This window comes from Pipistrellus kuhlii, unplaced genomic scaffold, assembly GCF_014108245.1.
Source record: "Pipistrellus kuhlii isolate mPipKuh1 unplaced genomic scaffold, mPipKuh1.p scaffold_m20_p_71, whole genome shotgun sequence".
Lineage (NCBI taxonomy): Eukaryota > Metazoa > Chordata > Mammalia > Chiroptera > Vespertilionidae > Pipistrellus > Pipistrellus kuhlii.
Genome location: NW_023425575.1, coordinates 439,758 through 466,493, shown reverse-complemented (window position 1 = coordinate 466,493; position 26,736 = coordinate 439,758). Strand labels below are relative to the sequence as shown.

General features: G+C 52.9%; 1 protein-coding gene across 1 annotated transcript; it reads left to right on the top strand.

Annotated features, from left to right (window-relative positions):
• The first annotated feature begins 660 nt into the window (after positions 1–660).
• On the top strand, positions 661–26,736 carry PPP2R1A (protein phosphatase 2 scaffold subunit Aalpha). Its single transcript, XM_036422709.2, has 15 exons — positions 661–894; positions 10,480–10,570; positions 11,955–12,055; positions 14,182–14,414; positions 15,538–15,685; positions 15,793–15,948; positions 19,040–19,154; positions 19,261–19,331; positions 19,609–19,743; positions 21,779–21,952; positions 22,198–22,258; positions 23,431–23,585; positions 24,525–24,667; positions 26,046–26,137; positions 26,296–26,736. The coding sequence occupies exons 1-15, from the start codon at positions 817–819 to the stop codon at positions 26,310–26,312; spliced, it is 1,770 nt and encodes a 589-aa protein (XP_036278602.1). The 5' UTR covers positions 661–816; the 3' UTR covers positions 26,313–26,736.

Genomic DNA, 26,736 nt, shown 5'->3' with positions numbered 1-26,736 from the left:
TCTGGGCCTTGGCATAAATCAAAAACTCACATTCGCCGAGGCCGGTTTGGCTCAGTGAATAGAGCGTTGGCCTGTGGACTGAAAAGTCCCAGGTTCGATTCCGGTCAAGGGCATGTACCTTTATTGCGGGCACATCCCCAGTCGTGGGTGTGCAAGAGGCAGCTGATGGATGCTTCTCTCTTATTTTTTTATTTTTTATTTTTTGTTTCTCTCTTATTAATGTTTCTGGCTCTCTGTCCTCTCTCTTCCTCTGTAAAAAATCAATAACATATATTTTTTTTAAAACTCACATCCTCCTCCTGTGACACAAAGACGCAGGGAGCCTCGCCAGCCTGCGAAGCAGCGACCTCACAAGCCAAAACCTGCAGACAGTCTCAGTTCCCCATATGATGTCATGCATTCCTAGTGACGCAGGCGCACGAGCTTTCCTGCGGGCCTGGCAGAAGGGCAGCCTCGGACGCCTCCCAATCCTGCCCCTCATTGGCTAAAGCAACTGCTCGTCTCGGCCGTTGTTAGTGGCGACGTAGGCGGGTACCACGTCTGTCGCTGAGATACCACGCACTTCCGCTTCGTACCCCCTCGCTCTGGCAGGCCTCCGACCAATAGAGAGTCGGAAGTGGGCGGGGACTCCGTGTTCCGGACCAAAGAAACTCGGGCTCGGCCCAGCGTGGGGCGGGCGGGGACCGAAGGGCAGCCCCTGTAAAGTGGCTCGTGCGCCCCCACGCTCGCCTTTCCTCCTCCTCCCCGCCGTGCCCCGCCCAGCCCGGATTCAGCACAGCGCTGGTCGCAGTCTGACAGGAACGGGACGGAGCCAAGATGGCGGCGGCCGATGGCGACGACTCTCTCTACCCCATCGCGGTGCTCATAGACGAGCTCCGCAATGAGGACGTTCAGGTCCGGAGGCCACGGGAGACTCGGGGGCGGCGGGCTGGGGGGCCGGGGGGCACGGGCGACCCTCGCGGAGGAGGCTCGGTGTTCGCTGGGAGTGGCGGAAGGGGGAGGTGGCCAATCAGCGTCCAGCTCTTATCTGTCCGGGCGCCGGGGATCGATGAGTCGGCGCCCGGGATTGGGGGAGGGCCCGGCGGAGGGCGGGGAGCGAGGGCCACCCCGGAGGGTCCCTCCCGGGCCTGCCCCAGTGCGCGCGGCCGCGGGGGCCCGGGGTGGCCACCGCCCTCCGGGAGGGGGATTCGGCTGCTGAATGAACCTGTGGGTGTAGGTCCAAATGGGGGAGGGCCGCCCGATGGTTCCGACCCGGATAGGATTTTTTTTTTTCTCCTTCTGGGGTTTTGGCGACTGGGCCTCGGCGCTTGTGGGGTCAGCTCCCCAAATCGGGACTCAGAGGTGAAGGCTGTCTCCCCAATTTGTTTCCTCTGTGCCGGTTTTGTGTATTTTTTTTTTATTTGTTTATTTATGGAAGCTAGCGAAGACACCCCACCTTCAAAGGGGGGGGGGGATCTTGCTAAATTTAGGAACGAATGGAAGAGGAGGAGTCCCGCCCGGCTTTTGGGACGTGGGCATTTTTTGGCTAAACGGGCTGACAGTGGCGGTGCGAGGGGCAGGGAGGGCGGCTCAGGTCGCTGAGTCCGGCTGGCGAGGGATGGAGAGAGGAGCTCACGGGTTTGCCCACCCAGTTCCACCGCCCACCCGCCGCGTGACCTTTGGGGCCGATTGCACCCCTTGCTTTCCCCAAAAGTGTTGGCTAATAATCAATCAATCATAGTCCCGGCCTCCTGGCGGGATGGGCGAGGGACTGAACGTGTTAATGCACCTGTAATGGAACGGTGTCTGGTCTCATAAAAGAGCCCAATAAAGGTTAGCGCTAATTATTATTGTTATTTTAATTTTTATTGTTAGGAGTATTACAAATAGAAGTGCATATGTCCCCTTTTTTCCTACTTGACCTCCTCCCAGCCTCCCCTACCCCCCAGCATATGCCTTCACCTGAACCCCCCCACTCCCGTGTCTTGTATCCATTGGTTATGTTTATTTTTTTATTCATTTTTTTATTGGTTATGTTTATATGCATGCATACAAGTCCTTCGGTTGATCTCTTACAGCCCCTCCATCCCCCTAACCTCCCCTGCTTTCCCCCTGTAGTTTGACAGTCTGTTCAATGGCTCTTTATCTCTATATCTATTTCCCCCCCATTTTTTTTCTTTAAAAAATATTGCAACTGTAGACTAGAAATAAACATATAATAATAAAACGCTTGAGTCCCAATGTCAGTGTCCAACCCAGTTCTGAGACCCAGTTTCAATGTCAAATGGTTCCTTTTGTGTACATGTCCACAATGCTATCTGGATAGCTCTCGTTATTGAGCATGGTGGACCAAGCGGTCCCATCCGCCCTCTGGGCCTCAGTTTCCCTGTTTTACGAAATTGAGCCCATCTTCCCGGGCCCCAGCCGCTCGCCGGGGTTCTGGAATTACACAGGCTGTGGGTTGTGCTGCCAGCCGGCTCTTCTCTCATCATGGACACCTGAGCCCTGGTTTCCTCTTCTCTCCGGTGGAGCTAATTGCCTAGTTCCCAGGGCCGCTGTATGGACCTCCTTTGTCATGGGACACCTGCCACATGTCAGGCACGGTGCTGAGGATCTGGTGGTGACATCAGTAGCTGTTACACAAGAGTCAGGTGAAACAGTGGAATACATTAATCACACGTGAGATGTGATGGGAAGGAAACAGGAGGATGTTGTGATAGTGACTCAGTGAATATTTTTTTTTGGGGGGGGGCGCTCTTCTCTGTTTAGGGCACTGTTCTAGCCACAGGGAACCAGGCAGACTCCTGGCCTCTGGAGTTACCTTGTAGTGAGGGGAACAGACACGAACAACACGATGAATCAGTAAAATGGGCTATGTGTTAGATGGGGGTAAGTGCTAAGGAGAAAAATGGAGAGGGCGCCGAAACCGGTTTGGCTCAGTGGATAGAGCATTGGTCTGCGGACTGAAAGGTCCCAGGTTCGATTCCGGTCAAGGCACATACATTGGTTGCTGGCACATCCCTGTTAGGGGGTATGCAGGAGGCAGCTGATCGATGTCTCTCTCTCATCAATGTTTCTAGCTCTCTATCCCTCTCTGTAAAAAAATCAATAAAAAAAAATATATATATACTTTTAAATGGAAAGGGGTTGGGAGTGCAGCTTTCAAGAGCGGTGAAGGAAGGCCTTGCTGAGAAGGTGACGTCGGAGCAAAGACCTGAAGGAGGAGGCAGGGGAGGGAGCCACGAGGCTGTCCGGGCAGAGTACCCAGCAGGCACAGTGGCCAGTCCGGGGAGGCCCCTGTGAGGATGCAGACATTAAGAGGGAACCTGGAGGACACAGCTCCGGAAGAGCCAGCCAGGAGGAGAGAGCAGGCAGGTCATGACCATGGTTTTGGCCCCCGGGGGCATTTGGTGAAGTCTGGAGACATTTTGGACGGTCACACTGGGGGAGCGTTACTGGATTCTGGTGAATAGAGGTCAGGAAAGCTGCTCAGCCTCCTACAGGTCACAGGGCAGCCCCCACAGCAAAGAATCATCTGCCCCAAATGTCCTCAGTGGTGAGACTGAGAGAAGCCCTGGTCCAGGAGACTCAGGCAAAGCGAGGGGCTTTAAAGGACTCCAATGGATGACCTCAGCGTTCTGGGCATCAGGAGTCTGATGGGCCCACTGCGCTGTCATGTAGGTGCTGGCAGGGCTGCTTCCTTTGTGGAGTCCGTAGGGGAGAATCTGTTGTCTTGCCTCTTGCACCTGCCGGAAGCTGCCTGCATTTTTGGCTGTGGTCCCTTGCTCCATCCCTAAAGGAACTCTAGGCCTGGAGGCAGGTGAGGTACAGAAGGCAGTTCCGAGGGAGGAGGCAGGAGGCAGACCGGGGTCTGGCCACATTAGGAGTTACTCAACCTGGGCCTTGGTTTTCTTTTTAAATATATTTTATTGATTTTTTACAGAGAGAAAGAGAGAGGGATAGAGAGTTAGAAACATCGATGAGAGAGAAACATCGATCAGCTGCCTCCTGCACACCCCCTAGTGGGGATGTGCCCGCAACCAAGGTACATGCCCTTGACCGGAATCGAACCCGGGACCCTTCAGTCCGCAGGCCGACGCTCTATCCACTGAGCCAAACCAGTTTTGGCTGGGTCTTGGTTTTCTTGTTAAATGGGGGGGAAAAAGGGTAGAAGACTCACGAGGCCAGGTTATTGTGAGGATTAAATGATTTGTAAAAACTCACAGTCACTAGCCGCTGTGTAAGACCTGGCAATAGCAGGCCATGTCCACATCTTAGAAACAGGGCGCGCCAGGCTCCCACGCCTTTTTATAGAGTGCCTGGGTACTTGGGGAAACACAACTAGAAATGAGGTTGCCCTCCGAGAGTTTAAACCAGAAAAGACGTTGGTAAAATGATGATAAGGAACATGGGTCCATGTCCCAGGCTCCGACCCAAGTTCGCTAGGTGACCTGCCTTCCCTCTCTGTGCCTCAGTTTCCTGGGCTGTGAAGTAAACCCACAGGTGGTATGAAGAGAGAATATGTGTCAAGTCCGGAGCTTCAGACAGCAAGCACTCTTTCAGTGGTCAGGCTTCTTAGTGATATGAATAGCTACTCTATCTCAGAAATGTTACAGAGGACCCCGCCATGGCCACGGAAACAAGTGAAGTTCATTTTCCCGTAATTGCTAACAAGGATGTTACATAACTGGGTCGGAGTGCGCCCTTTCCACCTGCTTCCTGTGGTCACAAGCGTGCCACAGCGTCTCCTCGCTGAAAGCAGGGGCCATGCGAGGGCAGAGTGCTCCGTGTCCGCCCTCTGGTCCAGGAGGGAAATCTTTCCTGGAAGCTCTTCGGCCGACATGCTCTTAATGTCTCTGTCCAGAACGAGGTCATGTGCTGAGCTAGTTGGAATTAGGTTTGGCTGTAAGTCATAGGAAAGTGCTAAATAAATGAGGCTTCAGTGAGCTTGAAGTTTATTTCTGACTCATGATCAAAAAGTCTGGTGCCTGACTGGTGTGGCTCAGTGGTTGAGCGTGGACCTATGGACCAGGAGGTCACAGTTCGATTGCTGGTCAGGGCACATGCCCAGGTTGTGAGCTTGGTCCCCAGTGTTGGGCATGCAAGAATCAGCTGATCGATCTCTCTCTCTCTCTCTCTCTTTTTAAAAATATATTTTATTGATTTTTAACAGAGAGGAAGGGAGAGGGATAGAGAGCTAGAAACATCGATGAGAGAGAAACATAGATCAGCTGCCTCCTGCACACCCCCTACTGGGGATGTGCCAGCAACCAAGGTACATGTCCTTGACCGGAATCAAACCTGAGACCTTTCAGTCCGCAGGCCGACGCTCTATCCACTGAGCCAAACTAGTTAGGGCTGATCAATGACTCTCTTTGATGTTTCTATCTCTCCCTCTCCCATCCTCTGGGGGGGGGGACAAAAAAGTCTGGTGGCAAGCCACGCCGAAATGGTGTGGTGTCAGGGTGTCAGGGTGTCTGTGGTGTCAGGGTGTCAGGCTTGCATGTCCTCCATTCTGCCCTCCCCACCCCCAGGTTACCTCAAGGTCTCCAGATGACTGCTAAAGCCCCCGCCACCATAGCTCCATTCCCGACAGAAAGGAGGGGAAAGGCTGTCCCCCAGTCTCCCCGTAGGACACTCCCTAGAAGTCACACACCCATTCCCACGTGGAGTTCCTTGGCCAGACGTTAATCTCCTGGTCACATCCCGATGCAAAGGGGATTCGGAAATGCCTTTGGGGGGGGGGGGGGGGGGAAGGTCGGGGTCACGTGCGCAGCTGGAAAGCAAGGGTTGGAGCAGCAGCACAGCCAGTGGACAGCTCCCATCTCTGTTCCCAGGGCAGGCCCATGCATTTGGATGAGACAGTAACATCTCTATTTTCACTAAAGTCTAATTCAAACGTAACTTCTATTATGAACTCTTGTATTACAAGAGCATGTTGTAAGTAGTGTTAGCAAACCTGTGACTGCCACCAGTGGAAATCATGACACTGTCCCTAGCTCATTTCAACCGCTGCAGATACTTCTAGTGTTCATGCTCCCTTCTAGTGCAAACTTCTGGTCGACATTAGACCTACTAAAGAGGACCATGGGAGCTCCCCCCCCCCCCCCCCCCCCGCTATCTCTCCCTCCCTCGTTAAAAAAACCACACCAGAAGTACAGATTGTTGGTGGTTACTGGTTAAGAGCCAGCTGGCTAGGGTTCAGATCCCAGTTCTGCCACCTACGAGTGTGTGAGGTTTCTTAACCTCGCCGTGCCTTCCTTTTCTCTGCCATAAAATGGGCGATCCTGTATTTACCTCGCAGTTATTTTGAGGATAAAATGAGTTAAAACATTGGCACATCAGGAACAGTGTCTGGCACATAGTAAGTGCTATGGAAATATTTGCTGTCTTTTGTCCCGTGTGTGTCCGTCCGTCCCTCCGTCCCCCGTCTTTATTCTGTCACTATGGGAGAAGGGAAAAGAGACCTTGGTGGAAAGCTAGCCAACTGCCACTGGTGCCCTCTTTGGAGCCCAAACAAAACCAGGATGCTGCCCTTGCTGATCTACGTCTGGTGCTAAGGTATTCCCAGTAGTGTGTAACTTCGTACTCATAGTAACTTTCTGAGGGTAGGTATTATAATCCCATTTCACAGGTGAGAAAGTTGAGGCTCTGAAAGGTATAAAGTGTGGCCCCAGATCCTACAACTAATATGCAAAGCAGCTTAGCCTTGAACACAGGCAGGGAGGCTCCTGCCTTTCATAAGCGTGTATGGCGCCCTCTTTGCTGAAGGAAGCAGCAGATGCTCTTCATGAAATCCGAGCTGGGCTCTCCAAGGAGGGCGGGGGGAGGAAGGGGCTCTGCCCCACGACAGGCCCGGCCTGTTTCTCAGGGGCCCACCCCTTGGGCATCTTCCAGAGTGACAGCACGATGTTGAGATTTTGAGTCAGGGCACCTGGCTTTTGGTCCTGGCTCTGCTGCTTTCCAGCAAGTGCCAGCTTCCCTGTGGATCAGCGGCCTCCCCTCTAAAAGGAGGATTCTATAATAGTAATAATACCCGCCTCAGAGCGGAGTTGTAAGGATAGAGTATGTTCATTATCCAAGCCAAGCCCTTGGCTGCTGCCAAGCACAGTAAACTTCCGGTAATTGTTAGCTGCTCTTGCTTGTGACTGGCCTGTGATGATAATCTCTGGCCCTCCTGCCGTCCTCAGGGGTGGCCCTGGCTCGTGTGTCCGTTTCCCCATAGCCCCGCTGTCAGAGGAACCCAGAGACCCAGCTTGAAGTGACAAAGGAAAGAAATAGGCACCTGAGTCACCGCTCCCCTGACATTTCATTATGGAGGACTCCATCCATACAGAGCACCGAAAGAACAGAGTGGGGGCCAGAAACCGCAGCCCAGGCCAGATCCCGCCCGCTGTCTGCTTTTGCAAATAAACTTTGATTGGAACACAGTCATGCCCGTTTGTTTCCATGTCTGGCTCTGCGGCTGCTTTTGTGCTTCAGAGACGTAGTCAGGTAGTTGGGCAGAGACCCTGTGGCCCGCAAAGCTGGCAATTTATAGACAGCCTCTGACTTCTGAGCTAGCGCAGTGAGTGCCATACACTTAGCTGCCGGATTTGCTGTTAGTGTTCACCATGTTCAGGTTTTTAAAAAGTCCTTGGTTTTATTTTTTGGCTGAAAATAAGTTGCAGACCTTGTAATATTAATCTCATCGAGGCCCTTTTACAGTCAGGAAGGTGAGTGTTTGGACCCCCTCAAGCCCTGGTAGTCCAAAAACGACGTGATGTCTTATAAAAAATGTGTGTGTTGGGGGGGGGGGGGTGTTGGAGGCCACCTTTGCATTTCATCAGATTCTCCTCATTGTCTGTGATCCCAAAGGGATTTTTATTTTTAAAATATATGCTTATTGATTTCAGAGAGGAAGGGAGAGGGAGAGAGAGAGAAACATCAATGATGAGAGAGAATCATTGATCGGCTGGGATTGAGCCCACAACCCAGGCATGTGCCCTGACCGGGAATCGAACCTATGACCTTCTGGTTCATACATAGATTGACGCTCAGCCACTGAGCCATGCCAGCAGGGCCCTAAGGGCTTTTTAAAGGGAACTTACTTGATGTGTCCCTGGCACACCTCTCCACAGTCCCATTGGGCCCAGGAAAGGACAGGCTGAGGGGCCCGGTCCCTTCTTGCCTGCTTCTCCTTCCAGGAAGAGAGTTCCCACTGTACCCGGCAGTGGCGTGCTCGTGAGCGTGTCCCATTGCATTCTGGCGACGGCCCTGTGAGCCAGGGAGGGGCTCCTCCCCTTTGTCAAGCTGGAGAAACGGGGAGGAGTTCACTTCGCACAGCAGGGAATGGGGGTGTCAGTTGTGCTTACCTTTCTGCATCCGGAGGATCCCATGAGGTCCCAAATGGAGGCTCCAAGGAAACGCAGGCCCCTCTCCTAGCTTCTGGTGGCTGCTGGCAACTCGACATGCCTTGGTTTGTGGGCTCATCCTCTGTCTTCACTGGCCTTTCCCTCTCTGTCTCTCTCTTTAAAAAAAAATATATATATATTTTATTGATTTCTTACAGAGAGGAAGATAGAGGGATAGAGAGTTAGAAACATCGATGAGAGAATCATCGATCAGCTGCCTCTTGCACACCCCCTAGTAGGGATGTGCCCGAAACCAAGGTACATGCCCTTGACCGGAATCAAACCTGGGACCTTTCAGTCCACAGGCTGATGTTCTATCCGCTGAGCCACACCGGTTTTGGCTCTCTGTGTCTCTGTGTCTTCTTTTCTGAGGACACTGTCATTGGGTTTAGGCCTCTTCAGAGAAAACTCGCTCTTCCTGTGTACCTCCTTTACTCTCTCACTGTCACACTCAGCACTTCTGACACCACATGCAGGGGGGCTCCCCACAGCCAGCAACTCTGTGTCACCGGCTGGGAGCCCTGCTGTTCCTCTCCAGTTCAGTGTGACACTAGCCAGTTAGATCACACAGGCCAAGGTCTCAGTCCCATGAGCATGCTCTCCCCACCCCCCACATACACACACTTGAGGTGCCAGTGGCAAGTCCTCAGATTACCCACAACTTCTGCTGGACGTGACTACAAATCGTCAGACCCAAGGAGGGACGTGACACCCTCCTTGGGTTTGATGATTGGCCAGAACAGTACCCTGATCTCAGGGAAACACATTTACCAATGTCTTCTGTGGTCCAGGGTGCAGGTGAGCGGTCACATGCAAAGGTACACAGGCCCGAGGTCCGGGAGGCCCCGAGTGTGGAGCTTCTGTCCTCGGAGTTGGGGCGTGTCCCCTTCTGGTGCTTGGAGGTGTTCACCCCCTCGGAAGCTCCCCAAAAACCTAACCATTGGGAATTTCTATGGAGGCTTCGTTGTGTAGGCATGGCCGTTAACTCAGTCTCCATCCCTCTCTGGAGAACGGAGGGTGTGGCTGAAAGGTCCACGGTTCTAATCGTGGCTTGGCCTTTCTGGTGGTCAGTCCCCATCAGACCTCATTAGAACAAAAGGCGCCCGGTCACTCAGGGAATTACCGGGCTTCATGAGCTCCGTGCCAGGAGCTGGGGGAGGTTTCTCTGGTTTCACAGGGGCTCCCCATCTTCACATTCACAACTACACGGGCCCGCACGGGCACATGTCTTTCTGGGGCCACTGTTCAGCCTGTTACACTAGTGGTGTTATTACTACTGCTAACGCTACTCCTGTTTGTATAGCACTGTTATGGTGCTGTTTATTCTGTTATCCATCCCTGTCAGCCCACAGTCCTGCGTTTCATTCCTGGCTCCGTGCCATCTGAGCTGGGTGACCCTTCGAAGGTACTTGTTCCCTGAGCTCGTTTCAGCTTTATAGAATTGAGCTTATAGTCCTCTGACCTCAGGGCTATGGTGAGAGTTAAAGGCTGAGAGTGGGAGGGCACAGAGTAAGTGCTCTGTGATGTGGCTGCTGCTGCTAAAAACTGTGATGTGTAGCTGAAACCGGTTTTGCTCAGTGGATAGAGCGTCGGCCTGCGGACTGAAAGGTCCCGGGTTCGATTCCGGTCAGGGGCATGTACATTGGTTCCGGAAACATCCCCAGTGGGGGGGGGGGTGCAAGAGGCAGCTGGTCGATGTCTCTCTCGCATCGATGTTTCTAGCTCTCTATCTCTCTCCTCTCCCTTTCTCTCTGTAAAAAAATCAATAAAATATATATTTTTAAAAACTGTGATGTGTAGTGTGCTCAGCAGTGCCCACTGCAAGAGGGGACAAGAGCGGAGGGCTTGGGGTGGGGGGAGGCCAGGTGGGGTTTTCCACAGAATTGGAAAGGGCTGCTGAGCGGGCATCGCCTCAGTGAGACCCCAAAGCTGCTTTGCTGAGGGGTTGCTCCCATGCTGACTACACGACTCAAGGTCACAGAGGCACTTGGTAGGTGTCTGCCAGTTATTATTTGGCATCTTCACACACGCTTAGTTTCAGGGGCTGTCGGACTCTCTTACCGCTGGGCTTGCTCACATTCTCCCCTCCTTTTCTTGTTCTCAACAGCTTCGCCTCAACAGCATCAAGAAGCTGTCCACCATTGCCTTGGCCCTCGGCGTGGAGAGGACGCGCAGTGAGCTGCTGCCCTTCCTGACAGGTAACACTGCCTCCTGGCCTGTGGGGAGGGGGCTGGCAGGGCGGTGCCTGCGGGGTGAGGGGCCTCGCTGTGGATGTACCAGGTCGTTTGGAAGTGTCTGCCTCTGCTAGACATCGTGGGTGCGCAGAGTCTGTGAGGAGGAGTGCAGTCCTTCTCTGAAGGAATGATCTGGAAAGTTAGGGGCAGGGGTCTGGAGACAGGTTTAGGCAGGTGTGAAATGCAGCCCCAACCATTAGAAGCTGAGTGACACTCTCTGTATAGTGTTTTTATGTTGTTGTTAATCCTCACTGGAGGATATTTTCCATTAATTTTTTTTTTTAAGAGCGTGGAAAGGAGGGGGGGGAGAGAGAGAAATAAACATGGATGTGAGAAAAACACATAAATTGGTGCCCCCTGCATGCGCCTCGACTGGGGTCTGCGGCCTGCAACCGAGGTATGTGTCCTAGAGTCCAGTGTTTCCCAAAGTGTGGTAAACCAAACTCTTCTCGTACCTCTGGGGGTACGCGTTGCACCGGAGTTTGGTGGGGATATGCACTGCACTGTGCTTAGCTGTGCCTAATTCTACGTTCTCATGAGTACGAGGGGTACTCAGCGTTATGAAAATTATAGAAGGGGTACACACATGTCAAAAGTTTGGGAAACACTGTACCATAAACCTAAGATCTTTTAGTCCAAGGACTGTCGCTCTGGCCACTGAGCCTGTGGCTTGGGCTCCCAGTAGTTTTTATGTGTAAAATGGGGATGAGCATATATAAATGAGGACACCCTGAGAGGGTTGTGTAAGGAGGTGACTCAGAGCTGGAACCCACCATTTCCACTCCCACCCTATTGTTCAGAGTGTAGTCACATGTCCATGCCAGCTGCAAGGGAGCCTGGGAAATGTAGTCCGGCTGGATTGCCTTAGGCCTGGCTTAACCTCAGAAAGTTAGGATGCTGCATAGATGCTAAGGATACAGCAGTTCCCACCACCTCAGGGAAGATAGGATGGAGCTGGAGGAGAATGGCTTTCAGTTTAGCATCAGGACAGAGGTTTAGCATGAGGAAAGAGTAGTTTCTTTTGTTTTTATAAGACTTTTTTTTTTACATATATTTTTATTGATTTCAGAGAGGAAGGGAGAAGGAGAGAAACATCCATGATTAGAATTATCAATGGCCTGCTTCCTGTACGCCCTCCATTGGGGATCAAGCCTGCAACCCGGGCATGTGCCCTGTCATCCGACCCAGGCCCATGCCTTGATCTCTGTGCCAGCCCAGGTGGAGGGTGGGGGCAGTGAGCGCCCATGGTTTAAGAAGCAGTGTGAGACTGCGTGTTCCCAGCTTGGCTTCTTGGGGCTGGAGTCAGACTTTGGATGGGACTGGCACAGAGTCTGTTTTGGTCCCACAGACACCATCTACGATGAGGATGAGGTCCTCTTGGCCCTGGCGGAACAGCTGGGAACCTTCACCACGCTGGTCGGAGGCCCGGAGTACGTGCACTGCCTGCTGGTGAGTCTGGAGGTGGGGAGTGCTCTTGCCTTCCCTTGGGGGTCAGCGACGGGAGAATATGAAGGTGCTTGGGAGTCGTCTCCTCAGAATAGGTGCACTTTGGACATTTACTTTAGTCCAACAAGCCTGGGCTTTGGGTTAGGAGTCAGGCTAGCTTCTACCACTGTGTGACTTGTAAAAATTATTTAACCTCTCTGTCCTTTGCTCATCTCTAAATGGAAGTCATTAACCCTTATCTTTATAATTGCACCTTAGCACAGTACTAGGCACATAGTAATACTAACAGGTGTTAGCTGCCACTGTCATGATGCCATGTGTTATGCCATGTCCACCCTTTGAGTTTCCTGTTTTTTGTTGTTGTTTTTTTAATTTACTTTATTGATTTTTTTACAGAGAGGAAGGGAGAGGGATAGAGAGTTAGAAACATCCATGAGAGAGAAACATCCACCAGCTGCCTCCTGCACACCCCCAACTGGGGATGTGCCCGCAACTAAGGTACATGCCCTTGACCCGAATCGAACCTGGGACCCTTGAGCCCACAAGCCGACTCTATCCACTGAGCCAAACCGGTTAGGGCGAGAGTTTCCTTCTTATAGGTGAGCTAGCAGAGCGCCCAGAGGTTGGTGTCTAGTGCAAGGTGGCACGGCTAGCACATGGCAGAGCTGGGATTCCAAGTATGTCCATTTGAGTCTCCCCCAGACCCCTACCCCACTGCCTGCCAGTCTGACCCTGTGCTCGGTGGTGGCCAGGGCCATAGAGACGGGTCAGATACTAACGTTAACTGCTGTTGGGAGAGGAGAAGGGAGGACCCCGTTGGCCTCTGGGAGGTACTCCAGGCCATGGTCTGGGAAGAAAGCACCCTGGAGGGCCCAGGCCCTTGGTTTTCTCTGTTCCTCAGGCCCCTGGGCCATTGCATTCCTCCCAGTAATTCTGTATTTCATTGTTTCTAAACCCCTATGTCATACTTGGCTTCTGCGCTAGATGGTGTCTTACTTTTTTTTTTTAATCTTTTTTTAAATTTTATTTTATTTATTTATTTTTTAAATCAATCTTTATTGTTCATATTATTACAAAGGTTCCTCTTGGTGTCTTACTTACTGTCAGCAGCCTTTCTTCCGTTTAGTGCTGTATAACACGTGCTTCTTAGAATCGTTGGTGTCTTGGATTTCAGCAAATGTGATAGTTTTTTTCCAAACAGCATTAAGTCAAGAGGTGTAGTAATTGCCCTTCATGCTGGTATCTGAGCTTTTATCTGTGTACACAGAGCATTATATGTGAACGGGATTGTTCGGATTTTACATAGAACAGTGCACCTAACATGGGGAGTGGGCAGTCCGAGGACCAGCCTGGAAGGGGCCCTTGACCGCCATGGAGCTCTGCAGCCTGGCCTTTGTCAGTTTTTCAGAGGAGAGAATGCTTAGCTTTCAGCAGCTTCTCAGAAAACACTGCTGAGAGCCCCAGGGCTCCAGATAGGGGAGAGACTCAGACTTGCCGGGAGCCAGAACTGGGGTCCTTCCCCAGCCAGGTCAGGGTCTTCCCATAGAACATTCTCAGTGAGTGAACCCCCAGTCATTGCACGCTTCCTTCGGGTGTGGAGGAGGGGGGACACGGAAGGGGGGTAGTTGCATGTGATTTCTGGGACTGCCCAGCACAGACATCCTGAGGCCCTACAGCGACCCATCGCTTCTCACAGTGAGGGGCATTTTCCCGTTCACAGAGGAGAAACTGAGGCACAGACTGGTTTGAGTGAATCGCCCCTGCCTCTTAACCATGACCTCCCCTTTGTACTCCTCTCAGAGGGCCCCTGGTTGCTTCACAGGCTGCTCAGAGCTGGGAAAGAGGGAAGCTGGAGCCTTTAGAATTCAGAGGAGACACCTGACCCAGCATAGATGGGATGGAGGAGTGGTCAGGGAAGGCCGCCTGGAGGAGGAGGCATTAACCTGGATTTTGACAAGTTATGAAAAAAGGAGAAATGGCTATTGTGCAGTTTGTTCCTTGCACACACATGAGCAAGGGTTGTGGGCAGAGGGTTAGAAATGAGCCCACGGAGGGGCTGGGGGGGTGGGGCTCCAGTGCTGGAGGTGCTGGGGAGGGAGCATCTGGTGACCTCGTGCTCTGTGCCGCAGCCACCCCTGGAGTCGCTGGCCACCGTGGAGGAGACGGTGGTGCGGGACAAGGCGGTGGAGTCCTTGCGGGCCATCTCCCATGAACACTCGCCCTCCGACCTGGAGGCCCACTTCGTGCCCCTGGTGAAGCGGCTGGCGGGCGGCGACTGGTTCACCTCCCGCACCTCGGCCTGCGGCCTCTTCTCCGTCTGCTACCCCCGCGTGTCCAGCGCCGTCAAGGCGGAGCTTCGACAGTGAGTCCCAGCCGTGGCCCCTGGAGCTCAGCCTCCCCCTCCGCCTGGCTCGCTTCTCTCAAGCCCCGGCCCTGAGGCCTCCGAGTCCCAGACACCCCTGAGCTCTCCCCATCCCCCCGCCCCTTGAAGAATCCGTGTCACCACGGGCACTGCCACTTGCTCAGTTAGGAAATAGAGATAATGACAATTCCTTCCTCCCCTTGTTCTTGCGAGGAAAGAATTCCCGCCTATAAAGTGCTTACCAGAAGCTGGCACCTAAAGGCATGGACAAGTGACCACGATGCAGTCTGAGGCCTGCCCTCGGCCCAGACCCTGGGAAGCCTCCTTCGCTCTCCACCCCTCGCCTGGTGCCCCAGGGAACTCCTCGCAGGAAGGACTTGCCTCTGGGAAGAATGAATAAACATGGCTAAGGGCTTGCCCCTCCCTCTGAACTTCCGCCTACCCACCATTCCCCACACACTTACTTTTTAAAAAAATAGTGAAGCCTCCTCCACTATTATATTGATTTTTTTTATAAAGAGATAGAGGGATAGAGAGTTAGAAACATCGATGAGAGAATCATCAATCAGCTGCCTCTTGCAAACCCCCTACTAGGGATGTGCCCACAACCAAGGTACATGCCCTTGACCGGAATTGAACCTGGGACCTTTCGGTCCGCAGGCCGACCCTCTAGCAACTGAGCCAAACCTGTTTCGGCCGCACTTTTTGAGCAGCAAGCCCAGGCCCTGAGCCCGTACTTACCCAGAGTACTGGTGGACAGCTGCCCACGTGTGCTTAGAGATGTGTGTTCGGCCCCCTGCGCCTCCAAGAGGAGCAGCCGCTGCTGAAAAGTAAAAACTTTGAGTGGCCTAGACCCGCATCTCAGCTGCACAGTTTGATGTGGTCATAATGTAATCAGCACCTACCGTTCTCCACAGACGTGTGTGCAGACGGACAGGCTGCTACGTGCTCACACATGGGAACTCATTTAGACCTCACAGTGCCCTGTGGGGTAGGTCCGGTCACTGCCCAAGCTCACCAGGCAGATCAGGACCCGCTGCAGTCTGCTGTCTCCTCTGCCATGCTGTCTGCTCCCCTAAGTCCCAGGGACTCCTCCTGAGCCCCATCCCGTCCCGGCCCCCAGGTACTTCCGGAACCTGTGCTCAGATGACACCCCCATGGTGCGGCGGGCCGCAGCCTCCAAGCTGGGGGAGTTTGCCAAGGTGCTGGAGCTGGACAACGTCAAGAGCGAGATCATCCCCATGTTCTCCAACCTGGCCTCTGACGAGCAGGTGGGTGCTGCTCCCGGCCCCTCTCTCCCCCCCTCAGTGGGCTGAGGCCCACTCTGCGGCAGGAAGTGACTCTAGTGCTAACGGGGCCTCTGCCGCCCTCTCTCTAGGACTCGGTGCGGCTGCTGGCGGTGGAGGCATGCGTGAACATCGCCCAGCTCCTGCCCCAGGAGGACCTGGAGGCCCTGGTGATGCCCACCCTGCGCCAAGCCGCGGAGGACAAGTCGTGGCGCGTGCGGTACATGGTGGCCGACAAGTTCACGGAGGTAGGTGAGGGACCGGAAACTGTTCGAATGAGAATAGGCCCTCGGAGGCTGGCCAAGACTAGGACGTGTATAGGAGTTGGGTTTTCTTTTTTTCCCTCTTCTTTTTTTAAAATATATATTTTATTGATTTTTCCACAAAGAGGAAGGGAGAGGGATAGAGAGCTAGAAATGTCGATGAGAGAGAAACATCAACCAGCTGCCTTCTGCACACTCCCTGCTGGGGATGTGCCCGCAACCAAGGTACATGCCTTTGACCGGAATGGAACCTGGGACCCTTCAGTCTGCAGGCGGACGCTCTATCCACTGAACCAAACCGGTTTTGGCAGGAGCTGGGTTTTCTATTATCACAGTGGAATCGCCGGGTGTTTGAGCTGTGGGAGCTCTGTGGACATCCCATTGGTCCTCACTTCACACGCCCACCTGGTTGGTTGACAGTGGCAGCCGGAAGCGCCATGTGGAGAGGGCTCTGAGGGTCAGGGTCTGTGGGAAAGAGGCCCAGGAGCAGAGACGGGTAGCATGTCCGCGTTCCTGACCTGATCAGACTCTCTCCTTGGACAAAAGGGACGACATAGCCTGATTGAGCTTGCTGGGGCTTCCGTCACAAAGCACCACACTGCCCTGGCCAGTCTGGCTCAGTGGATAGTGTCGGCCTGCGGACTGAAGGATCCCGGGTTCGATTCCAGTCAAGGGGCACATGCCCAGGTTGCAGGCTAGATCCCCAGAAAGGGGCGTGCAGGAGGCAGTCAGTCAATAATTCTCTTTGATCACTGATGTTTCTATTTCTCCCTCTCCCTTCCTCTCTGAAATCAATAAAGACATACTTTAAAATAAAAAGATGAGGTCAGAAGTGGAAAATTAAATGGTGAATAAAAGTTTCAAAACAAAACAAAGCACCGCACGCTGAGTGCTCAAGTTGCCTCACAGTTCACACGAGGCGACAGTTCTGAGGTCAAGGCAGCAGCCAGGTGGTTTCTAGAGATTTCTCTCCTTGGCTGCAAATGGCCATTTCCTACTGTGTCCTCACATGACGTCCCTCTGAGCGTGTCTGTGACCTAATCTCCCTTTCTTGTAAGGACCCCACCCCAATGACCTCACTGCACTTTCACTTACTCTTTCAAGACTGTCTTCCAATACAGTCACATTCTGAGGTCCTGGGGGTTAAGATATCAACTTGTGAATCTTGGTGGGCGCCACGGGTTAGCGCATCACCCCGCCCAACAGCTTGCCTGGTCGGAGGGACACCACCAGGCAAACAGAACAGGAACGAGATCCCACGCCTCTGACTCCCAGGACAGTGCTCTTCCCATGGGACCCGAATTTGTTTGGAGCCCACCAGTGAGTGTCACGCATCAGCTCTGCTGGGCGCTGAGGGTCTGTGACTCCAGTACGTGCCCATCCACCAAGGAGCAGGCAGCCGGAAGGGGAAGGTCCGGTTGAATTTCATAGTCACGTGTCACAGGTGCCGGGCCCACACGAATGCGGGGTGTGGGAGCCGAGGAGAGGAGGTGGTGCCACAGGTGGTTGTAGAGCATGAGTGGGTGAGAGCTGAGGCGGGAAGGGCAGCTAGTGCACAGGGCCCATGGAGGCCAGAGCAAATGCATCAGGAACCGTCAGGGCCAGCTCCTAGGGGGGCCCTTCAGGGAGAGAGCGGGGGAGAGGGGCACGCCCGCCCAGCGAGGCCTTGGTGCCTCTGCCCTGATCGCCCTCTTCCTGTAAGTATTTCCTCTGGTGTTTGCCGGGAGGACTCGGAGCCTGAGGCTCTCTCCCAGGGCTGTGGGCTTTCCCTGTGCAAATGTCAGCACACCTGGCTGTGGGGCTGTGGCTGCCGGAGCCGGAGCGTCGCTATGGAAGAGGCTCCTTCTGTACCTTGGCTCCTGGACCGCATGACGGGTCCACACGGGTTAGACAAAAGCTCAGCTTTGTGAGAGCAGGGCACACATGGACACTCAGTACGTGTCCATTACGTCAATACAAGGGTAGCATGGGGCCCTTCAAGGTCTCTAGTTGTTTGTTCCCTTCTGAGCCTCGAATCACCCTGCTTTCTACCAGGTCTTCCAGACTTAGCTTTGCAGAACAACCCTGGTGCTGGGGGACAGGCAGGGCCCCATATGCCTTCTTCCCCCATAATTACAAACGTGCTACTGGTAACTGATCGTTAAAAAAAGAAAGAAAGCCAAAACCGGTGTGGCTCAATGGATAGAGTGTTGCATTCGGACTGAAAGGTCCCAGGTTCGATTCCGGTTAAGGGCATGTACCTTGGTTGCGGGCACATCCCCAGTGGGGGGTTTGCAGGAGGCAACTGATCAATGATTCTCTCTCATTGATGTTTCTAACTCTCTATCCCTCTCCCTTCCTCTCTGTAAAAAATCAATAAAATATATTTAAAAAGAAAGAAAGACAGAAAGCCCTTGCCAGTGTTCTCGGTTGGTTGGGCATCAGCCCACTGAGAGGTCTCCGATTCAATTGCAAGTGAGGGTACTTGCCTGGATTGCAGGCTCCATTCTCAGTAGGGCGTGGATTGATGGTTCTCATCAATGTTTCTCTCTCTCCCTCTAAAATCAATAAAAACATACTTTAAAAAAATACACACACACACACACTATATATATATTATATATATATCTCAAACAGCGAGAGCTGCTATAGCCTTGGAATATTTTGGATTAGTAACAGAAACCCAACCCAGGTTGCCTGAGCAGTATGGAGGTCCCTTTTATTATTTCTTTCACATAGATTGTATTGCCATGCAGCAGGTACCCTTGTAGCCTTCATTTTGCCTTGAGATATAAAGTGACTTATTCAAGTGCACACAGTTGATAAGTATGAGTAAGAATTTGAGCCAGACAGTTGGTCTCCAGACCCACACACGTGACCACTGCCCTACCCAGCTGACCCCCCCACCAGTGAGTAACCCACAGCTCAAAGGCTCAGAAATTTGCCCGTGGTCACCCAGTGGTGCGGGGATTAGAACTTGGCAGTGACTCCAAGAATCGTATTCTTGCCCCTAGGTCTGCTGCCTTTGACTTTGGTTTTGGTCTCCTTTGTCCAGAGCACAAGCCTTCTCACTGTGCCCCGCCTTCCCTCCCTGCAGCTCCAGAAAGCCGTGGGCCCGGAGATCACCAAGACAGACTTGGTCCCCGCCTTCCAGAACCTGATGAAAGACTGTGAGGCCGAGGTGAGGGCCGCAGCCTCCCACAAGGTCAAAGGTTGGTGCTGGCGACCAGAACACAGCAAGCGGGCGGGTGTCCGTGGTGCCGGAGGTGAAACCAGGACACAGGCCTCACGTCCCCCTTTTCCCTCCCCCTTCCGCAGAATTCTGTGAAAACCTCTCCGCTGACTGCCGGGAGAATGTGATCATGACCCAGATCTTGCCCTGCATCAAGGTAACGGGGCCCAGAGCAGACGGGAGCTTGCCAGAAAGAAGGGGTGGGGGTGGGGCTTTAGGGACAGCCAGATGCAAACTGAGTTCCCAGCCCTCTGGACTGGGCCGCCTTGGGTTTGAAATATTTGGGGACCCTGAGGGGAGGCAAAATAATTTCCCCTGGTGGCCTGAGCTGTCTGTGCTCCAGAGAGACGGGGGGGGCAGGGGGGAAAGGCTTCGTAGGATTTGGAGTTACTTGGCCACTAACCTCTTGGCTGTCCCTTCTCCCTCCCTCCCAGGAGCTGGTGTCAGACGCCAACCAACACGTCAAATCTGCCCTGGCCTCGGTCATCATGGGCCTCTCCCCCATCCTGGGCAAAGACAACACCATCGAGCACCTCCTGCCCCTCTTCCTGGCTCAGCTGAAGGATGAGGTGAGGGCACCAGACAGGCTCTGGAACTTGTGGGTTTGCAGCCGTGACCGGTGAGTCAGCTGTCTTCCCAGATTGGCCAGGAATCTCCTGGAATCTCAACACACACCCAGATCTCTGATGAGTTGAATGTTTCTGGCCATGATGGCCTGTGCAGTCATTTGTCCACTTATTAGGCAGTTATCTGTCATGCCCTTTTCCTGGGCATTGAGAGTACAAAAAAAATAGTAATACTTTTTTAAAAATATGTTTTTATTTTTTTATTATTTTTTAAAATATATTTTATTGATTTTTTTTACAGAGAAGAAGGGAGAGAGGGATAGAGAGCTAGAAACATCGATGAGAGAGAAACATCGACCAACTGCCTCCTGCACACCCCCCACTGGGGATGAGCCCACAACCAATATACATGCCCTTGACCGGAATCGAACCTGGGACCTTTCAGTCCACAGGCTGACGCTCTATCCACTGAGCCAAACCGGTTTTGGCTGTTTTTATTTTTTTTAATGTTTTTATTTTTTAGAGGGGAAAAGGGAAAGGGAGAGAGATAGAAACATCGATGAGAGAGAAACATTGATCATTGTGCCTCCTGCACATCCCCTACTGGTGATGGAGCCTGCAATCCTGGGTCATGCCCTGATTGGGAATTGAACCCCTGACTTCTTGGTACATGGGTTGCTGCTCTACCACTGAGCGACACTGCCCAGACACTAAGACAGTTTTGATCCTTAGAGATCTTCAGCAGGCCAGTCCTTGGGAATATGCCAGATTATGTGCCTTTTCTTATAAGTTGCTTCACATACTTTCTGAAACATAGGTGGGGGTCTGTATATATATATGTATTATAAATCAGTGCTCATAATATTGGTAGACCACAGGAGTTCTTTATTCATTATCCATTGTTCATTCTTTCAGCTGAAATGTATTGGACACCTGTTATGTGTTACAGAGTATGTTGGTTACTGGAGAGAGGAGAGTCAATGAGACATGTTTCTTATGGAGCTCAAAGGCTAGCAGAGAGGATAAAAGTAATAGAAATGGTCATGATAGCCAGGCTGGTATGGCCCAGTGGTTAATCACTGACCTGTGAACCAGGAGGTCATGGTTCAATTCCTGATCAGGGCCTATGCCTGGATATCGGTCTTGATCCCAAGTAGAGGGTGTCAGGGGGCAGCCAGTCAATGATTCTTTCCTATCCTTGGTGTTTCTCTTGTCTTCCCTCCTCTCTGAAATCAGTAAAAAATGTACTTATTAAGAAAAAAAAGAAATGGTCATGATAAGCCCCCAGGTGTTCAGCCCTTTGTGGAGCAGACACTGTGGCAGGCACTTGAATAGCTTCCCCCGACCTTTGATGCTAGATGGATGTTCCATGTCACAGGTTGATACCTGGGAAGGTTAAGTCCTGAGCCAAAGTGCTCCCAGCAAGCAAACTGCAGAGGGGGTTATTGCATGTCTGTTTTCTCCAGGGTTTCATATTTTTGCACCGTGATTTCCTATAAATCCTTCAAACTGAACATTAAAAAAAATGTTTTTTATTGATTTCAGACAGAGGAAGGGAGAGAGAGAGAGATAAAACCATCAGTGATGAGAGAGAATCATTGATCGGCTGGCTCCCTCCTTCATACCCCATACTTGGAGGTCGAGCCCGCAACCTGGCCATGTGCCCTGACCAGGAATTGAACCATAACCTTCCGGTTCACAGTTCTTGCTCAACCACTGAGCCACACCAGCTGGGCTATCTGAACATTTCTTGTGCTGCTATTCTGAGATTTGAAAAGCTGCTTTGAAAGCAGCTTTTCTTTAAAAGGAAAAAATTATTTATTTATTTATTTTTTTTTAAGGAAAAGCTGCTTTCACCTAATCCTCAAGCTTGCTTTTCTCGGGCCTTTAATGCGTCCCCAGGGCCGGGAGCTGGGCCTGGGCAGCACTGGGTCCTCGGGAGATGTTTGTCATACAGAGCTGCTGTAGCTCAGCGTTTTCCCCCTGTCCTGGCTCCCCATGCGCAGTGCACCCCCTCAGACCCCTCCTGTCCCCTCAGTGCCCAGAGGTGCGGCTCAACATCATCTCCAACCTGGACTGCGTGAACGAGGTGATCGGTATCCGGCAGCTGTCCCAGTCCCTGCTCCCCGCCATCGTGGAGCTGGCTGAGGACGCCAAGTGGCGGGTGCGGCTGGCCATCATCGAGTACATGCCGCTGCTGGCTGGGCAGCTGGTGAGTGAGCGGCCGGGCCGAGGAGGAGCTCCCAGGCTCTGGTTCCGGTGCTGGGTGACGGGCTGTGACCGGAACCTGAAGGCTGTGAGGGCTGTGGGGATGGGAGGAATAGAACTGGATTAGGAAGAGAAGGGAAAGGAGCCCCTCGGGTGAAGCTGTCTGGGGGTGAGTGTGGGGGCGGTTCCTCGGGGGTTTGCTGGGAACTACCGAGTCTCCCGCATCCCTCACCTCCTTTTCTCCTGCAGGGGGTGGAGTTTTTTGATGAGAAACTCAACTCCTTGTGCATGGCCTGGCTCGTGGATCATGGTGAGTAGCTCCAGTGGCTGGAGGGGGGGGAAGGGTTGCTCCAGGAAGACGGTGGCAGATTGGCTGGGGCCGGTGCGGGCCGTGGGAGGCTGGAGTCACTCTCCCACATCAGAGGCTCCTCAGAGGTGGGCCAGTTCCCTTGTTTTTTAGAATCCCGGGGAAGTGCATGGTGGGAGGGGGCCATAGCACTTTTCCCAGGGTCGGTCTGGTATAGTGAAAAGTCCCAGGGCGGCTGAGGAGACAGACCTGGGTTTGCCTTTTACCGCCTGGCTTTTGAAGCTTAAGCAAGTCACCTAGCACACTCCTTCTCTGAGACCAGGAACTTCTCATCCAGTGGCTTAGGGCTCATTGTTTTCACTAAGACTGGTGAAAATAAAAGTTTGTCTGTATCGGGCACCATTCCAACTTCTGCATATTTAAATCCTTGCCTGGGCTCAGCAATTCTTTTTGTTTTTCATATATTTTTATTGTTTTAGACAGAGGAATGGAGTGGGATAGAGAGAGAGAAATATCAATGATGATGAGAATCATTGATTGGCTGCCTACTGCGGGCCCCCTACTGGGCATCAAGCTTGCAGCCCAGGCGTGTGCCCTGACCAGGAATCCAAGCACGGCCTCCTGGTTCATGGGTCAGTGCCCAAGCACTGAGTCACACCAGTCAAGCATGGGCACATCACTTCTTGAAACCCATTGGCCCATCTGTAAAAGAGGACAGTAATGGCCGAAACCGGTCTGGCTCAGTGGTAGAGCGAAGGTCCCACGTTCGATTCCGGTCAAGGGCATGTACATTGGTTGCGGGCACATTCCCGGTAGGGGGTGTGCAAGAGGCAATTGGTCGATGTTTCTCTCTCATCGACGTTTCTAGCTCTCTATCTCTCTCCCTTCCTCTCTGTAAAAAGTCAATTAAAAAAAAAAAATGAAACTCATCCGCTAAAAAAAACAAACAAACAAACAAAAAAAAACGTGGACAGTAATGGAAGCCGGGTCTGGGGGCTGTTGAGAGGCACTGCAGGAAAGCAAAGCCCACATTTAGCCCTTAGTGAGCCCTCCGTCCTCTGGGAGCCATTGGGTCCCCTGCAGCCTAAGACCCAGGGCTGCTCCGGAGGCAGCAGTGAGCGTGGCTGTCACCCACATCAGTCCGTCACCGCCCTCTGCCTCTCGCCCTCCTGCAGTCTATGCCATCCGAGAGGCGGCCACCAGCAACCTGAAGAAGCTGGTGGAGAAGTTCGGGAAGGAGTGGGCCCACGCCACGATCATCCCCAAGGTCTTGGCCATGTCTGGGGATCCCAACTACCTGCACCGCATGACCACCCTCTTCTGTATCAACGTGAGCACTCCCGCCTGCCCACCGGCCTATTCCTGGGAGCCAGGCGGACCTGGCAGAGGGAGGATTGGGGGGTCCTCAGGGTGGGGAAGTGGTGGGGACCTGGGTTGCAGGATGAGTCCCTGGGGAACTGCTGGCCAGACGTTGCACGTGCCCTTCCCCCACCCCCATTAGGGGCTTCGGGGTGGGAACCCCAGGTCAAGGGAGACTTGGCCCACTGAAGCAGTGATAGCCAGACCTTTCTTGGCACCCTTTCATTTCCCACCAACGTGCGAGTGTGTTCATTCATGGTAGGAGGGGGAGTGTGCAGGTTCTAGAAACGGGCTTGGTTTTGAATTCTAGCCCTGCTAGGTGTCAGCAGTGCACCTTGGGAAACGGACCTGACCGCAGTGCTTGCTTTTCTCACCTGGAAACGGTTCGTGCTGGCGGTCACGGCACCTTACTCATCAGCCTGTGCCAACAGCCCGGCCGTCCGTGCGAAAGGCTCAGAACCGTTATGCTCTACAGAGCAAGTGCTCCTTTCTAGTCATTTCAAGAAACCATCCACTATAGCTAGAAATGAAAGGATGACATTTAAAAGCTGTTATAACTGTGGTTATATCATTTCTATCCGTGCCTTACTGAACTAAGGAAGGGATCCCGGGGTTAGGAATCAAGGCCCGTGCCCAGAGGATGAAGGGAAGTCTGAGGACGGAGATGGTCCGGGAACCTGGCCTGAGCGATTCCAGGGCAGGGAGACCGTGGTGTTAGGAGGGTGTTAGGTGACACGGGGGCTTCAGAATACACTGTCTCCAGGCTGGGTAACTGGGCTCAGAGTCCCCATGTTGCTCAGCTTTACCCTCAGGCCTGGTGGCCATCGAGGTGGCCTGGTCAGAGGAAGGAGGAAATGGCGTTAGCCAGGAACTTCGGATAATCACCTCTCTGCTTCTCCCTGACCCGCAGGTGCTGTCTGAGGTCTGCGGGCAGGAAATCACCACCAAGCACATGCTGCCCACGGTGCTGCGGATGGCCGGGGACCCTGTCGCCAACGTCCGCTTCAACGTGGCCAAGTCCCTGCAGAAGATAGGGCCCATCCTGGACAACAGGTGAGGCTGGCCAGCCCTTCGCTCCAGCAGCGCCAGCTGTGGTGGTCTTCATTTTTAATCCTCAGCCACTGGCTCACTGTGACTCTGCTGCAGTGAGAAAGTGAGCTGTTGGCAGAATATTCAAAAAGCCCGTGGGATAGGTTCAGGGCACGGGAAAAGACCCGTGTATCTGTCTTGTCCCTGCAGTTCAGGGGGGAAACATGTTCTCCATAGATGGCTGGGTCAGTTTGGTATGCACATGGGGGGGGCAAAAACCTCCTGCCTGAGAGCATAAAAAAAAGTAGGGCCCTAGCCAGTTTGGCTCAGTGGATAGACCGTCTGCCTGCAGACCAAAGGGTCTCAGGTTTGATTCTGGTCAAGGGCATGTGTCTTAGCTCAGGCTCCTCCCAGGCCTGGGCCCTGGTCAGGGCTCCTGTGCAGGAGGCAACCAATTTTGGTGTGCTTCTCTCATATTGATATTTCTCTCTGTCTTTCCTTGTCTTTTCCACAGACTCTAAAACTCAATGGAAAAATATCCTTGGGTGAGGATTTAAAAAAAAAAAAAGAAATTTAGAGATAACAGAATCAGAAAGTTAAAAAAAAGAAAGATCTGCCCACCTGGTATTGCTCAGTGGTTGAGCATCTACCCATGCACCAAGAGGTCACTGGTTCAATTCCCAGATGCCCAGGTTGTAGACCCAGTTCCCAGTAGGAGTGTGTAGGAGGCAGCGATCAATGTTCATCAGAATTTCTTTCTCTCCCCCTTTCTATCTAAAATCAATAAAAACATTAAAATAATAATAAAGATCCGGAAGAAAGTATCAGGAAATATTCTCAAGACTTAACAGTAGGTACATATTTGTTAAAAAATTCACCAAAAGAAAAAAAATAATTCACCAAAAGAACCGAAACTGGTTGGCTCAGTTGGTGGAGCGTCGGTCTGCGGACTGAAGGGTCCCAGGTTCGATTGCGGACAAGGGCATGTACGTTGGTTGTGGGCACATCCCCGGTAGGGGGTGTGTAAGAGGCAGCTGGTCAATGTTTCTCTCTCATTGACGTTTCTAGCTCTCTATCTCTCCCTTCCTCTCTGTAAAAAATCATAAAATATATATTTTTAAAAAAATCACCAAAAGAAAACATGAATAATTGGCCTTCAGCCCTAGCCAGTTTAACTTCGTGGATAGAGCGTCGCCCTGCAAACTGAAAGCCTGGTGGGTTCTGTGACCCTCCGCCCCACTTGCCCAGACTGCCTGACCACCCCGTGCCTGTTCTGGGCCCCGGAGACTTCTTAATTCCCATGTTTGCCTGTGTTTGTGGGCATCTCTTGCCTGGGCCTCTGCCCCCACTGTGCCCCCCCCGCCTGGTTCACCCATCCCCATGCCCCCCCTTGTCCTTCCAGCACACTGCAGAGCGAGGTGAAGCCCATTCTAGAAAAGCTGACCCAGGACCAGGATGTGGACGTCAAGTACTTTGCCCAGGAGGCCCTGAGTGGTAAGGCTTTGAGTTCTTGGGGACCCCAGTGGTGGTGGTGGTGGTGGGGGATGTGTGTGTGTGTGTGTGTGTGCAAGGAAGCACGTAGCAGCTCCTGGCAGGGGGAGATGCAGGAGCCTTTCTGTGTCTCTGACTTCCCCCTGTTCCTGTTCCCCCAGTTCTGTCTCTCGCCTGATGCTGGAAGAGGAGCCAACACCGGCCTCGTGTCCACAGCCCCACCACGTTCCCTCCTTGGGAGCCAGTGGGGGCCTCTGGCTGTCACTCCCTGTGCATGGTCTAACCCCAGGCCCCTAACCCAGCACGGTTCCTCCTCTCCCCAGCCTGGGAACCCGACTTCTTACTGTCCGCCTCCCGAGGAGCTGGGGGAGCACCAGGTGGGACAGGGCAGCGACCCTGGGAGGAAGGGGCAGCCACTCCCTCCTCGGGGGAAGGGAGGTGAGCGTCCCAGGTCACTGGTTCCTGCTGCTGTCATAGGACCCCCTGCCCGGTCCTCCACCTTCCTCCCTCCCCCTCCAGTGGTTTTTTGTGTCAACGGTGCCATTTTTATTTTATTCCTTTCTTTCTCCCTTTTCACAGAGAAATAAAGATATAGAAATAGC